We start from the raw sequence: 15,226 nt of genomic DNA on the forward strand, positions 1-15,226 counted from the left end.
TCATTCAGTCTGACCAAAAAAAAAAAAAGACAACTCTGGGTTCAATGAGAGATTGGGATCCAGAAAATCTACAAAAACATTTCAGAAGAGTAATAAAGAGTACCCAACATTCTCCTCTGTCTTCTGCACAGGGTGCACATATCTGCATGCTCTATACGCACAACAAACTTAAAAAGAAATTGAAATGAGATTTACCATATGGTGTTTGGGGATTATTACATGAGGCAGCACATAGTGAATGAGATATGTGCTGGGAATGTGGTTTAGTGGAAGAGCCTGCTCTTGCTAGGCATCTGTGAGGACTAGAGTTTCATCACAAGCACGAATAAAAATCAATAAATAAATTTAGTGGAAATAATTTAATCAGTATTTTGGAGAGAGACTGCATATGCATGCCAGGGTTTCTGGCCATTGCAAGCAAACTCTAAGTGAATGCACCACTTTGTGTATCTGACTTTATGTAGGTAATGGGGAATCACATTCAGGCCTTCAGGCTTTATAAGCAAGTACCTTTAACTACCAAGCCATCTCCCCAGCCCTTGTCATGCTTTGTTATGGAAAAAATATTTCATACCACTAGGTACAAGTGTTACTTGGAAAATAATCATCCATGTTTACCTCAGGGCACTGAAGGCTCTCTTGCTTGTTGCTTGTATGTCTGAGTTTTATACCTCCAGGACTGCTGGCAGGGGAAGTAGTGTGATGAAGATAGAGCATCAGTGTCATGTGGCTTCTTCCTTTTTGTAAAGTCTTGGTAACCATTTACATGTTTTAGTAAATATTAGACTAGTGCCATTTGTACTGGTAATTACTGTTATGACCATCAATAAGAATAGTCTACATTAGTCCCAAGTAATATAAAATAAATTTATACCTACTTTGAAAATTCTAAGATTTTTTTTTCTATTTTTGAGTTTGTAGGATAACATCTTGTGTGTTTAAGAATTGAAAATCCAGTTCTAGATAGAAAACAATGGCTCTTCCAGTGACCGTGCTGCCTTTCAAAAAGGATTAGTAGTAGTACTTGAGGCTCTTACAGATACTTTGATTTGAAAATCTGTACTGCATTGGGGGAATGTAGTAAATGGTAATTGTGTATATTTCATGTCATTAGACCCTCAGAAACTACTTTAAATTTATAATTGATAAAATTTTTAATTAGAATAGTCTCATAATATAAACTGTATTTGACCTCACAAAATGTCTGCATGAATAGATGAAAAGAAATTCAGAGAAAGCATGAAACTGTTTAGAAATGTGTATATTGTATGGCAGGGCCCTTGTGATCTAGCTTAGCTCTTAGTCATAATACTCTACAGCTACAGACCTGCCACACACACTGTAGTCTTAAGACTTCTGAGGGCTGGCGAGATGGCTTAGTGGTTAAGGCACTTGCCTGCAAAGCCAAAGGACCCAGTTTCAATTTTCCAGTACCCACATAAGCCAGATGCACAGGATGGCATATGTGTCTGGAGTTCATTTGCAGTGGCTGGAGGCCTGGTGCACCCATTTTCTCTATTCGTAGCTCTGTGGCTTCCCCACTCCTTTTTGTCTCTCCCCTGCCCATTTTCTCCTACAACAGCCACTGTACTGTGCTCACTGACCAGTGGTAATTATCCTTCATTGAAATAATAATACTTTGATCACTTTTTAAATTTCAACTGTATTTCTAACTTTTTAAGGATTAAGGAGGATCCATGTGCATGATTTTCTTTTTAAGGAAAAAGAACGATTGAAACAAGAAAAACGTGATGAGAAAAGATTAAATAAGGAACGGAAACTAGAGCAGCGAAGATTAGAATTAGAGATGGCAAAGGAACTGAAGAAACCCAATGAAGACATGTGTTTAGCAGACCAAAAGGTAAGTTATTTGCTAAGGAAGTCATTTCATTGACAAAGTTCAACTTTCAGTTTTTTTCATGGAACCTCTTTGCCCACATATGCCATTATGAAAGCCTTTATTTTTTATTTTGACAAGTCTAAATAAGTTCCTGTGCTGGAGGTGGCAGCTTTTACTATATGGCTGGCACATGCAACCCTCTCAATTTAGTGGTTATACTTCAGAAGTCTACAAAGAATTACAGAAGTACATAGCATTTCCTCTTCATTTCTTTGGTCCTTCCCAGTCACTTAACTAATCATATGCCACAGATGTTTAAGTAAGCTAGGATTTATGATCTGTAAGCTCCTCCAGTGCTGTGCTCAGAGGTTAGGGTTAAGCTAACCTTTACTGAGCCAGGCACTCTGCTAAGTGTTTCCATGAGTTCTTTTAACTCTATGATTTGGTCTGCTCCTCAGCAGAATTCCATGGGGCTAGTATATTCACTGGTGGGAAAGTCAAGATATAAAGAGGTTAAGGAACTTGTCTATGAATACAAAGCTGATAAATGGTAATCTGTACTCAAACTAAGTTTGTTCCACTTTAGTGTCTTTATTGTCCTAAAATCTAGGAAATTATTTCCAACCATAGTAGCTCATGTTTTCTTTTCTATAATACTTTAGAAAATGTAATGTTTCTATAATCTATAAAAGAAAAAATTTAAAAAGATCATAATAATTTTACAACTGACATGGTGTCATATACTTTGGAGTAGAAACAAGTTTGATTATAACTAAGAATATGAAACTTCTAGACAGTTATATTAATTATACCATTTCTATTATGCATTATGACATTGCCAATATATCCATATTTACCTATTTGCAATATCTATTGGTTGTACAAATGATTATATTTTCTTCTTGATTTATGTAGGTTCCTTTCTTAATGTGCTTAAAGCATACTTCTATTACCTAGTATGGATTATACTAATATTCAGTAATTTAATAAAATTTAGTAAATTTAAACTTTTAAATAAAAAGCATGCTCATCATTTAAATGTTTAAACTTTTCTGAGCAGAGAATGAGTTTCTAACACATTTAATAAAAGTATAGTAAGTTCTTAATTCTAAGTGAATTTGTCTCTTGCATCTTGTTTTCATTTAATTCCATGTGTTGTTTCAAATATATAAGTACATTTTAAGTCATACATTAGATTTGTATCATAAATTTTTAGAATTGTATGGAAGTGTGTGTGACATGTTTCTGAAAAGGAAAGCAGTAGAATTAACTGTTTTTCAAGTGGACTGTAAAGTAGTGGGGTAAGATTGGATATTATCCATAGTTCTTTGTTTCCATGTAATCATGGTAAGTCTTCAGCCAGTTACTTTAGTAAGTGCAGTAAAGAACCCTATTCATATAAATAAAAATATTTTTGGCACTTCTTTTTCCAAATAAATTTTTTTAAAAGAAAGGTTTTTCTTTTCTTTTTCTTTAATTTTATTTATTTGTAAGTGGGAGAGAGAAGATAGACAGTGAGAATGGGAGCACCAGGGCCTTCAGCCACTACAAATGAACTCTGGAAGCATGCGCCACTTTGTGCATCTGGCTTTATGTGGGTACTGGGGAATCAAACTCAGGTCGTTAAGCTCTGTAGGCAAGTGCCTTACCCACTATGCCATCTCTCCAGCCCCAAAATAAAATTTAAAGCATTTCTAAAAAAATCTCATCTATGAGCCGGGCGTGGTAGCCCACGCCTTTAACCCCAGCACTCAGGAGGCAGAGGTAGGAAGATTGCCATGAGTTCAAGGCCAGCCTGAGACTACATAGTGAATCCTAGGTCAGCCTGGGCCAGAATAAGACCCTACCTCGAAGAAAAAGAAAAAAAAACTCAGCTATGAACAAAAATGTTTCTAATTTATTCGCTGAATTTTTAAATGTCTATGATGAGTGGTACTATAATTCAGTCACTAAACTGTTAATGTGTGAGCATATTTGAGAAGTGGCAACAGACTGCTCTGCAATCTTAATATTGAAACTCATATTATGCTTCACTAAGTCCAAGGAAACCTAAAGACCTAGAATTGCATTGTAACTGGCTTCATAATCAGAGCCATGAGTTCTGGACATGTGGACCTAGTAATCTAGGTATATTCATTAGCCATGGATGGTACTATTCTGTACAACCAGAATGCCCATAGATATGTGCTGTTAGTTTGTGAGCAACTATAACATTTATGAATTTTAAATATCTCCATCATTAGAAGTCAGTATATTTGAACTGCTTTTGAAGTGTTTGTCTTATTTTTTGTTTGCTTGAGACAGGGTTGCATGTAATCCAGGATGGTCTCAGCTATATAGCTAAGGCTGGCCTTGAAGTCCTGATCTTCCTCCCCTCATCTCCCCTTCTTGAGTACTGAATTTACAAGATGCACTACCACACCTAGCTAAAATGCATCTTTCTTATGTTATTTAATTTTTGTCCCAATTTTATTTTAACTTAAATCAGTGCCTCTTTTTAGAACTTTGAGTTTGTATTAAAGTTAACCAAAACTTTCTGATGATTATTTGCAATTAAAACACTATCTTCAGGGCTGGAGGGATAGATCAGTAGTAAACGTACTTGCATACAAAGCCTGAAGACCTGAGTTTGATTCTCCAGTACCCACATAAAGCCAGATACATAAAGTGATGCATGTGTCTGGAGTTTATTTGAAGCAGCAAGAGGCCCTAGCATGCCCATTCTTATTCATTCTCCCTCTCTTTCATTGCAAGTTAATAAATAGAAATATTAAAACACTATCTTTAGGCGCCGGGCGTGGTGGCGCATGCCTTTAATCCCAGCACTCGGGAGGCAGAGGTAGGAGGATCGCCATGAGTTCAAGGCCACCCTGAGACTACAAAGTTAATTCCAGGTCAGCCTGGACCAGAGTGAGACCCTACCTCGAAAAACAACAAAAAACAAAACAAAAACAAAACAAAAAAAAACACTATCTTTAATACTGTGGGAGTTGGGGAAATGTCCCCAAGAAATTTGTCATCACTAGAAAACCATTTTTGTAAGATGAGAGAAAGATAGCAGCTTATTTTACTTCATAAGATAGAAAATCATGATTTAAAAAGTAAACTTATTTTAAATTTTATTTAAATATTTTATTTTCAGCCTTTGCCTGAGTTGCCTCGTATTCCTGGGCTCGTTCTCTCTGGAAGTACCTTTTCAGATTGTCTTATGGTGGTGCAGTTCTTACGAAACTTTGGTAAAGTTTTGGGCTTTGATGTCAACATTGATGTTCCAAACCTCAGTGTTCTTCAAGAGGGATTGCTGAATATAGGGGACAGTATGGGTGAAGTCCAAGATTTGCTTGTGAGGCTCCTCTCAGCTGCTGTTTGTGATCCAGGGCTAACTGCAGGATACAAGGTAAAAAGAAAAAAAAATGTATGCATAATATTAGTTAACTTTAACATTGTAGCAGAAGACAGACTGATGTGATTATTTCCTTATAATATCTCTTGAAGTCAAATATTGATTTACACTAGGTTACTCTTAGGCAAACATAGAATCTAGCTAGTAAAACCTAAGTAATGGAGGCATTCTCAATTACATTTTTAGGTAAAGACCAAGTTTATATAAGGAAATACCCAAGTGGTATTCTTTGAAAAGCACTGATAACTTAGAACTTGTATGTGCATTCTGAAATTAGACTCTCTCGTGTAATTATTATAAATAACAGGTTAATCAAGGCACCTGTAGGCCAGTACATTAAGACTCTATTACTCAGTGAATATTCAGTAAGTTCAAATTTATCTTAATTTCAGTTAACATACAAGTTAGCTTCGCTCTGTATAATATTGTAGAAAGAGAAGCTTCCAGATGCATCAGTTTTTTTCTCCGTATCCCTATTCACTCAGTATACCACACAATAAAACCTATACCATAAAGCTAAAAAACATAGTAATAATGTTTTAGATGATCCACACCCTAACATTAATAAAATGACCAGATTTTGATACATAGAAAAGGCTTGATTGCATACTTAATCTGTTGTCTGTCAGTATATGTAATCTCTTTCATGCCTGAATTAGACTGAGGATTTAAAGAACAGAAAAATACAAAATACTTGAAAATTTGTTTGCATCTCTTGCCTTGTTTATCTCCACTTCAGAATTGTGAATAAAAGTACTTATCACTAAGATCTCAAGCATATAAGCCAGCATTTTATTCTTACTGTTTTTATGTTATAAATGGATATTATAATTATTGCTAAAAATGCCAAACTTTTATAGGCAAAAACAGCTCTTGGAGAACATTTACTGAATGTTGGTGTAAATCGAGACAATGTATCTGAGGTTTTGCAGATTTTTATGGAAGCTCACTATGGACAAACTGAGCTTACAGAAAGCCTGAAGACCAAAGCTTTTCAGGCCCATACCCCAGCACAGAAAGCTTCAATCCTGGCTTTCCTGATCAATGAACTGGCATGCAGCAAGAGTGTGGTGAGGTAAGCATCTGCCCAGGCTTTGCAAGATGTCTTTCTTGTGAATTTGTATAATCACAAAGCAATACAGATTGCTTATAGGAAATTTGGAAGTTACAGACTAGCATCAAGAAGAAAAATAAAATTATACAATCACCATTTAATAGCCACCAACAATATTTTTTTTCTAATTTTTTTTTGGTAATTTTTTATTTATTTATTTAAAAGCGACAGACACAGAGAGAAAGACAGATAGAGGGAGAGAGAGAGAATGGGCGCGCCAGGGCCTCCAGCCTCTGCAAACGAACTCCAGATGCGTGCACCCCCTTGTGCATCTGGCTAACGTGGGACCTGGGGAACCGAGCCTCGAACCGGGGTCCTTAGGCTTCACAGGCAAGCGCTTAACCGCTAAGCCATCTCTCCAGCCCCCAACAATATTTTAATGTATTTCTTTGTAGTCGATTGAAGAAAATGTGGACATTATAACACATAACCTATAGTCTTTCTTTAATTAAAAAAATTAAAAATATTTATTTATTTGCAAGGAGAGAGAGAGAAAGAGAGAGTGAGAGAACACCAGAGCCTCTTGCCAGTGTAAATGAACACCAGACACATGTACCACTTTGCAGCATGTTATTTTAAGTAGAGGTGTGCAACCAAGGAGTGCGGCAGGTTCACAGCATTTCTGTGTAATGTTCGAATCTCTGACCTGAAGGACAGAACACTCTTATAACCTGTATTCTGGTTACCTATGATGGTTAGTGACTTTGTTAAATCATCACACTACAGCATTTTTTTGGTTTTTATTAAGTTTTTATTTTATTTATTAATTTGTTTGAGAGAGAGATAGGGAAAGAAATAGAGAGAGAGAAAATGGGCTCACAAGGGCCTCTAGCCACTGCAAATGAACTCTAGACACATATGCCACCATGTGCATCTAGCTTACATAGGTACTGGGGAATGGAAGCTGGGTCCTTAAACCTTGAAGATAAGTGCTGTAACCTCTAAGCCATCTCTCCAGCCCATACCAGTATGTTTTAAGTCTTTTTGTTGTTGTTGCTATTGTAATGCTAGAATCTCAAACTGTCCCAGAAATCCAGAATTTTTCTTTACTTGTCATCTTTGAAAACCATATTTCTCTTAGAAATTCAGAGAATTAACCATCTGTTTATTAGGCTGTATGCTAATATAATCTTAGTTTATTAGTTTATAAGTATATTTCTACTCTTTTTCAAAATTACATAATCTCATTTAAGAGCCAGTCTATTCAGCTATCTAGTGCCTGTCACTGAAGAAATAGTAGACTAGTAGTACTCTGACGTTTTAAAGATTTGTAAACAAGCCAAACGTTGTGGCGCCACCTTTATTCCAGCACTCAGGAGGCAGAGGTAGGAGGATCATCAAGAATTTGAGGTCACCCTGAGACTACATAGTAAATTCCAGGTCAGCCTGGGCTAGAGTGAGACCCTACCTTGAAAAAACCAAAAAAGAAAAAAAAAAAAAAAGATTTGTAAACTAATCAGTGTTTATCCCACTCTGGCTGTTAATTATGGTACAGATTTTAATTATGTTACCTTTGGTCTTTTATGTTTTTAGGGGAGATGATGAATTTTAATATTTAGAATCATACATTTCTAGCTATACTGGGCATATTAATGTTACATACATACTTTGGCTATGATAATATATTACTGTCATTTTTATTGTTTGTTCTTGCTGTTCTCTAGCAATATCCCAAAGAATGACATAATACTTAAGTTTTATAATTTGATGAAAGAATATTTTTATTAAACATAAGCACCATAACAACTTTTTAAAATACATATACACATATGTAAATTCAACAGAAATAAATATACTAATGGGGCTGGAGAGATGGCTTGGTGGTTAAGCACTTGCCTGAAACCTAAGGACCCCAGTTCAAGGCTCGATTCTCCAGGACCCACGTTAGCCAGATGCACAAGGGGGCGCATATATCTAGAGTTTGCTTGCAGTGGCTGGAGGCCCTGGCGCACCCATTCTCTGTCTCTCTCTCTCTCCCTCTGCCTCTTTCTCTCTCTCTCTCTCTCTCTGTCACTTTTAAATATATATATATATATATATATATATATATATATATATATACACACACACACACACACACACACACTAATGCTATCTATCTTGGGAAGAATTAAAGTACCACTGTTATTTCGATCAGTATGACATCATAATAGCTTCTGTGTGGAAGTTTATGTATCCATACACAGATATTATCTTCACATAGGTGTTTTATAAACATTTCTATAAATATCCTTCTCACTGTGATTGCCTGGTCAAGTATAGAGATGATCACTCCTTAAATATATGCAAGCTTGGTTGGAAAGCTGTCTTTGTAAGACATTTGGTGGGCAGTATCTTCTTTAACTTAAATTAGAAGCACCCAGTCATAGAATTATCTCCTTTCACCATAAATGCTCATGCAAATATAAATGTCTACATGTATACTGTGTGCATATACTTCATTACTTTGCATACTAAATGAATATATTGCATAAATTGATTATGTATTTAATAACTTTTTCTATTGGCAGTGAAATTGACAAGAATATTGATTATATGTCAAACTTGAGGAGAGATAAATGGGTTGTTGAAGGTAAACTTCGCAAGTAAGTCTGTTTTATTAAAATTAATGTGATTTTTTGCTTTTGTACATGTTGCTAATAAGATATATGAACTGAAAAGGCAGAAGTTAAATTTACTTCTTTTACAGGAAAGATAATGCTTAATTTCTATGGAATCTGAAGTTAATAAAACCTAAGACCAGAGTTTGGAACATATATACATATGTACATAAATAAATACATTCATTGAGCTCATGTGCTTCAAACTTAGAAGAAAGTCCTTATTTCTTTTTTTCTTTGAGCGAAGTCAGACGGTCACATTTACTTACATTGTTAACAGTTTGCTTTTGTCTAAAAATAACTATTTGGGACTATTCTGTTTTTCTTAATGAGTTGCTAATTAAAATTTGCTTTTATAGAGTCTTGACATATCCAACATTAAAACTCAGTTATCCTCCTGCCAGGAAGTAACATGGTAAAATTACTCAAGTTCTGTGTAAAGAGAAGAGCATGCTGGTGTTTACCTGTAATCCCAGCACTTGGTAGGCTATGGCAGGAGGATCAAGAAATTGAAGCCAGCTTGGGCTACATAGTAAGATCTTGTCTTAAATTTGTTGTTGTTTTTCCTAAGGGGAGCAATTTGAATCAAAATTTATTTAGTAACATAGTATAGAAATCAGGAACTGTCACTTTATAATTGTTAGAGTTTATCTTTTCATCTTTTGTAGTTTTTTTCCTAATGTATCCTATTTACCAAAAGATAAAAATAGCTTTTGAAAAAAATGGATATACTCTATATAATTCATGGTAGAAGCATATCTTAAATTTTCTTTATTCTAATTTTAACTGACATTGTTATGTTGTTATCATGAGAATACCCGAGATATTTTTGCTAAAAACATTATACAGCTGGACATGGTGGTATATACCTGTAGCTCAACACTCAGGAGGCAAAGGCCAAAGGATCATGAGTTCTATGCCAGCCAGGGCTACAAAAGAAGGGGCTGGGGATGTAGCTGAGTGATATAGTGCTTACCTACCAAGTACTTTGTTTAATATTCAGCACTGAAAGGAAAGGAAAAAATCTCACCTATCATTGTGCTCTTTAGTTTTTTTAATTAAGCTCTTGAAAGTCTAGAGAGTAGTTTGTATTCTATCTGTAACATTGTTTTTGTAATATTTAAAGGCTTAGAATAATTCATGCTAAGAAAACAGGCAAAAGGGACACTTCAGGTGGTATTGATCTTGGAGAAGAGCAGCATGCTTTGGGCACCCCTACTCCAGGACGTAAACGGAGAAGGAAGGGTGGAGACAGTGATTACGATGATGATGATGATGATGATAGTGATGACCAAGCAGATGAGGATGATGAAGATGAAGAAGATAAAGATGAAAAAAAAGGAAAAAAGACTGATATCTGTGAAGATGAGGTAAGCAAACTTAGGTTCCTTTTAAAGACTTAACAAGAACTGTATAATGTACTGAAAAAGAAAACATAACATTTTAAAACCTGGATCTAGTCTGGAGAGATGGTTTAGCAGTTAAGGCAACTGTCTACAAGCCTAAGGGCCCATGTTCCACTCTCTCTAGATCCACATCAGGCAGACATACAAAGGTGAGGCAGATGTAAGATTTTGCATGCCCACTAGGTGGCTTAAGCACCTGGAGTTTGATTACACTGGCTGAGGCCCTGGCACTCCAATTCTCTCTTCTCTCCATGTGTTGCTTGCTCTCACTAAAATAAAAAATTTTTTAAAGTTAAAATATGGATCTGAGTTGTTTCTGAAATTTACTTGCCTCAGTTTCTTCATGTAAAAAAAACTTTTTTGATGCTAAGGATTGAATCAAAGCCTTGTACATGGTAAGCAGTCACTACTGAGCTATATTCCCAACTTGAAAAAAATGAATATTGTAATATTTGCCTTGTAAAATTTTATGATGGTTAAGTAAATAGTATACAGTTTGCCTACACATAGAAAGCAACTTAAACTGAATGAAAGAATGTGGATTTTTCTTTGTATATACAGTCATGCACTGTGTGCATGCACATTCTTAACAGTGGTCCTATAAGGTTATATCATTTACTAAAATTGTAGCCACCTTCTTTTTATAATCAAGCAACAAAATCACCTAGCAAGCCAGGAGTGGTGGCTTGGGCCTGCAATACAAGCACTTAGGAGACTGATGTGGAAGGATTGCCATAGGTTACAAACCAGCCTGTGCTAGAGTAAGACTCTGCCTCAAGAAAAAGATCATTCCGGGAGAGGCAGGCAAGACTTCTGGGAAAAACCACAAACAAAGGGCGGGCTGTTAATCAGCAGTGACCCTGACATGTGGCTGGGGAAGGTAGCTGCCATTTTGTGCCCTGGGGGCTGAGCCAGTTCCTGGAGACATGTCCAAACATGCCCAAACATGTCCCTTTTGGCGCTTTTGCCCCACCCAATCAGAGACATACAACTGTAACTGCTACTTGCCTAGCCAATCATTTTAAAAGATTACCAAACCCGACTGAAATTCCCCTAGTTGTGCTTGAAAGGGGACTGCTGCTCCTCTCCTGGTGGCTGTTTTGTATGAATGGTTGACCCTCACATGCTGGCCGATTCTGCAGAATAAACACTCTTTATTTTCACATAAAAAAAAAGAAAAAGAAAAAGATCAATCATTAAACAATGTATTTCTCTGAATGTAGTAGTCCCATTGTTTAGTGAAACATGACTACTCGTATGCCCGTTCTTCAAAGAGCTCTGTAGAATATTGATTTTTAGGTGTTCCCTTTCACTCCAGTGTACATACTATGTTACTGTTTTTCCGTTTCATGCCCTGTTGAATCAGGTGATCCATTTCTCAAATACCAGTTATTTCTCTAGTTCTATACAATTTTAATTGAAGATGAAAAAGGCACTGGAAGTTCTCAGTCTCACTGAGGATGATTTTTGGAAAGAAAATATTTGATAGGAAAGGTATTTACAATGTGTTAGGCCAGTAATGTTTAGAGAAACAAACTTTTGTGGACCATGAACCCAGCTTTACAACTTGGGGTAAATGTTAACCTGGGGAAAATCTGTAGAAGACTGAGGTATTAAGACTTTCTTATATATTTTGGATTTAACACGTCATAAAATACATAGCTTGAAAATATTTTCTCCTATTTTTAAATTACCTTTACAATATTTTGTCTCCTTTGTGCTCTCTCTCTCTCTCTCTCTCTCTCTTTCTCTCTCTCTCTCTCTCTCTCTGTGTGTGTGTGTGTGTGTGTGTGTGTGTGTGTGTGTGTGTGTGTGTGTGTTTGGTGGTAGGGTTTCACTCTAGCCCAAGCTGACTTGGAATTTGCTAAGTAGTCTCTGGCCGGCTTTGAACTCCTCCAACCTTGGCCTCCTGAGTGCTGTGATTGAAGGCATGTGCCACCACACCCAGCTTCATTGTGGTTTTGTGTCAGATACATGATTCATTGCAGTAAATTTTGCTTCACTACTTTTAAGAGTACCTAACTGAAAAAGAGACTACATGAGAGTTGTTGCAAAAATAACTTATGCCATAATTTTGTACTTTCTTAAAATGTAAGAGCTTTGCATCTCACTATGGTGTGTAGGCTAGCCTTTAGTGCTTGGGCTCAAGTGATTCTGTTGACTCAGAATCCTGACTAGCTGGAGACTACAAACACAGCCACCATGCCCTGCCATAGTATACTTCTTTCTTATTTTGTCACCCCTGCCTCCCCCTGCCCCCTGGGCACACACCCATAATATACTTCCTAGGCCACTGGATCCTACACATTCATCTGCTCACAATTGATATAAGTGAAACATAATTTGGATATCAATATAATTATCCTGTGATGCCACTTATAAATAACCTGTTTTATTTGTCAAATAGAGTTGTTGCCATAGCAAGAATTAAACATTTAACCAAAATTTATCACTATACAGATTTAGTATCCCTTGTCAGCACTTAATTATAAATTGGTTGTAAATTGGTTTAAAGTGTTGACACTCATAAATTTGACATCCCTGCTTGGTGATTTCATTATATTTTCCTTGGGTAGCTATCCCACTAAATTAGAATTTTTATAAGAATTATTTGGGACTAGAGAGATGGCTTAGCAGTTAAGTTGCTTGCCTACAAAGCCAAAGGACCCAGGTTCAACTCCTCAGGACCAACATAAGCTAGATGTACAAGGGGATGCATGTGTCTGGAGTTCATTTGCAGTGGCTGGAGGCCCTAGCGCACCCATTCTTTCTCTCTATCTGCCTCTTTCTCTCTCCTCAATAGATAAAATATTTTTAAAAGAATTATTTGATTTACCTGTTCATGTTTTAATTTTTATTATCATTATTGTTATTATTATTACTGGATAGTTTCCTCATGTAGCCCAGGATGACACTGAATAGCCTTGAATTTGTGATCCTGTCTCAGTGTTTTAGTGGAAGGATTCAAGGATTGATTACTGGCATGTACCACCCACCCAGCCTCTAGCTTTTTTTTTTTTTTCAAAAAGATAGGGTCTCACTCTTGCCCAGGGTGGCCTCAAAATCACAACAATACTCCTACCTGTGCCTCCTGAATGCTGGGATTAAAGGTGTATGCCACCACGTGGCTTCTTTTTATTTATTTATACATTTTTTTATTTACTGAATTTATTAGAAAAAGTCAGATAGAATGGGCATGCCATGACCTCCAGCCCATGCAGACAAACTCCAGACACATGCACCATCATGTACATCTGGCTTAGATGGGTACTGTGGAATCCTGTGTGCAGGTGCACACATGTGTACACTGCCATCTGGGGACCAGAAGACAGCCTCAGGTTTAATTCTTCAAGTGAGATCTGCCCTTATTTGAGATAATGTCTTTCATTGTCCTAGGGACTCCAGTTAGGCCAGACTGCTTGCAGGTAAGCCCCTGAATCCCCTGTCCTTGCCTCTCCAGCAATCGGGTGTTAAACAGGCACCATGATGTGGTTTCTGTGAACCAAGCTTAGGTCTTCATATGGCCACGCAGCAAGCACTTTACCACCTGAGCCATCTTTCCAGTCCTTTAGTGCTATGAGCAGTTGCCTGTATCATGTTGGGGACAAAGGTGCGGATTTTAGGACGGGGGGGGGGGGGGGGGGGGGGGGGGGGGGGGGAGGTAATAGCCAATAGTAAACTGTAACTATTGAAATGGTAATTTCAACTCCTGTGCATAAGTAGCAGGCCAGAAGCCATTAGGCGTCTTGCTGAGTCCTAGCTGGCCAGAGACAGGTCACCAAACTTTAGCTAGACTCAGGAAGTTCCACTAGGCCTCACGCCTGGGCCTTTCAGGGCCCAACATCTCCCCCTTTTGTTTTTGTAAGAACATTAGTCACCATGGCCCCTGTTTTAGATTGTCCCCCTCTGGAGATCTTACCGATTATTGGTCACATGGAGGGCAGAGAAGGTGGCAGTGGGTCATCTGAGGAACTTAATTCCTGAGTTGCCAGCCTGTGATAATGTATCTTGACCTGATGGAGTTTTATTGCCTCTAGCCGCTGGTGAATAAATTGTGTAATTTTGTTAATTACACAAGGCCAGACAGTGAGGATAAGGAGAAGGAGAAGGAGGGGGAAGGGTCCAGGTAGAGGGAGGAGGTAAGGTAAGAAGTCATGTAGGCCTGTCCACAGCGGGTTGTCCTGGGGGTCCCGTTGCCTCCTCTCCAAGTCTTCCTGGAACCTCTTAATCTTGTCCTGGATTTATTGGCATAAAAGCGGCATTTTTCCTGTAAAAACAAACATACGTCTCCCTTTTTGGCCGTTACTAGGTCTAGTCCTCTCCTGTTTTGTAGGACTACCTCAGCCAGGGAATCTAGCTTCCAGGAATGGTATCTACATCTGGGATTAAGGTGGCTGGGACACAAAGGCCCATCCAATTGGTGGGCAGAAAGTCATAGGCCATCCCGCCTCCACAAACATAAGCCATTTTAGAAGGCAGGTAGCATTGAGCACTGGGCTCAGTTGTGTTAAAAGTACAGAAGGAAGAATGAATGTATCCCACATCTATACTGGAATTATTAGGGGAAGGCGGGGCCCAAATGCCCAGAGGAAACATTGGGAAAAGCTGGACGGGGATTTGGAAGGTGGCTGAGCAATTTTTTAAGGTCGTATGGGCAATTGTACTACAAGGAGCCAGGGAGGCCCAGATATTTTAGGTCTCTCGCTGGTACCCAAATGGGTTTTTTTTTTTTTACAAAGTTTTCCAATGGACAAAAATTCCATGAGCTTTACACAAGTTTCTATCAAAAAACTCCTTTCTGTTACAGAGTTTTTGTACTTTAATCACTTCTTAGTACAAAATATTATCCCAAGATTCGGAAAC

General features: G+C 37.5%; 1 protein-coding gene across 21 annotated transcripts in view; it reads left to right on the forward strand.

Moving 5' to 3' along the window:
- Window positions 1-15,226, forward strand: part of Baz2b (bromodomain adjacent to zinc finger domain 2B) — a 308,213-nt gene that overhangs the window by 249,467 nt on the left and 43,520 nt on the right. For all 21 annotated transcript variants that reach the window (XM_045146851.1, XM_045146854.1, XM_045146862.1 and 18 more), the window contains 5 exons: window positions 1,721-1,861; window positions 4,983-5,237; window positions 6,104-6,318; window positions 8,868-8,942; window positions 10,084-10,327. In XM_045146851.1, coding sequence (XP_045002786.1) covers window positions 1,721-1,861; window positions 4,983-5,237; window positions 6,104-6,318; window positions 8,868-8,942; window positions 10,084-10,327 — 930 coding nt within the window. The remainder of the gene's footprint in view (window positions 1-1,720; window positions 1,862-4,982; window positions 5,238-6,103; window positions 6,319-8,867; window positions 8,943-10,083; window positions 10,328-15,226) is intronic.

This window comes from Jaculus jaculus, chromosome 4 (assembly GCF_020740685.1).
Source record: "Jaculus jaculus isolate mJacJac1 chromosome 4, mJacJac1.mat.Y.cur, whole genome shotgun sequence".
Lineage (NCBI taxonomy): Eukaryota > Metazoa > Chordata > Mammalia > Rodentia > Dipodidae > Jaculus > Jaculus jaculus.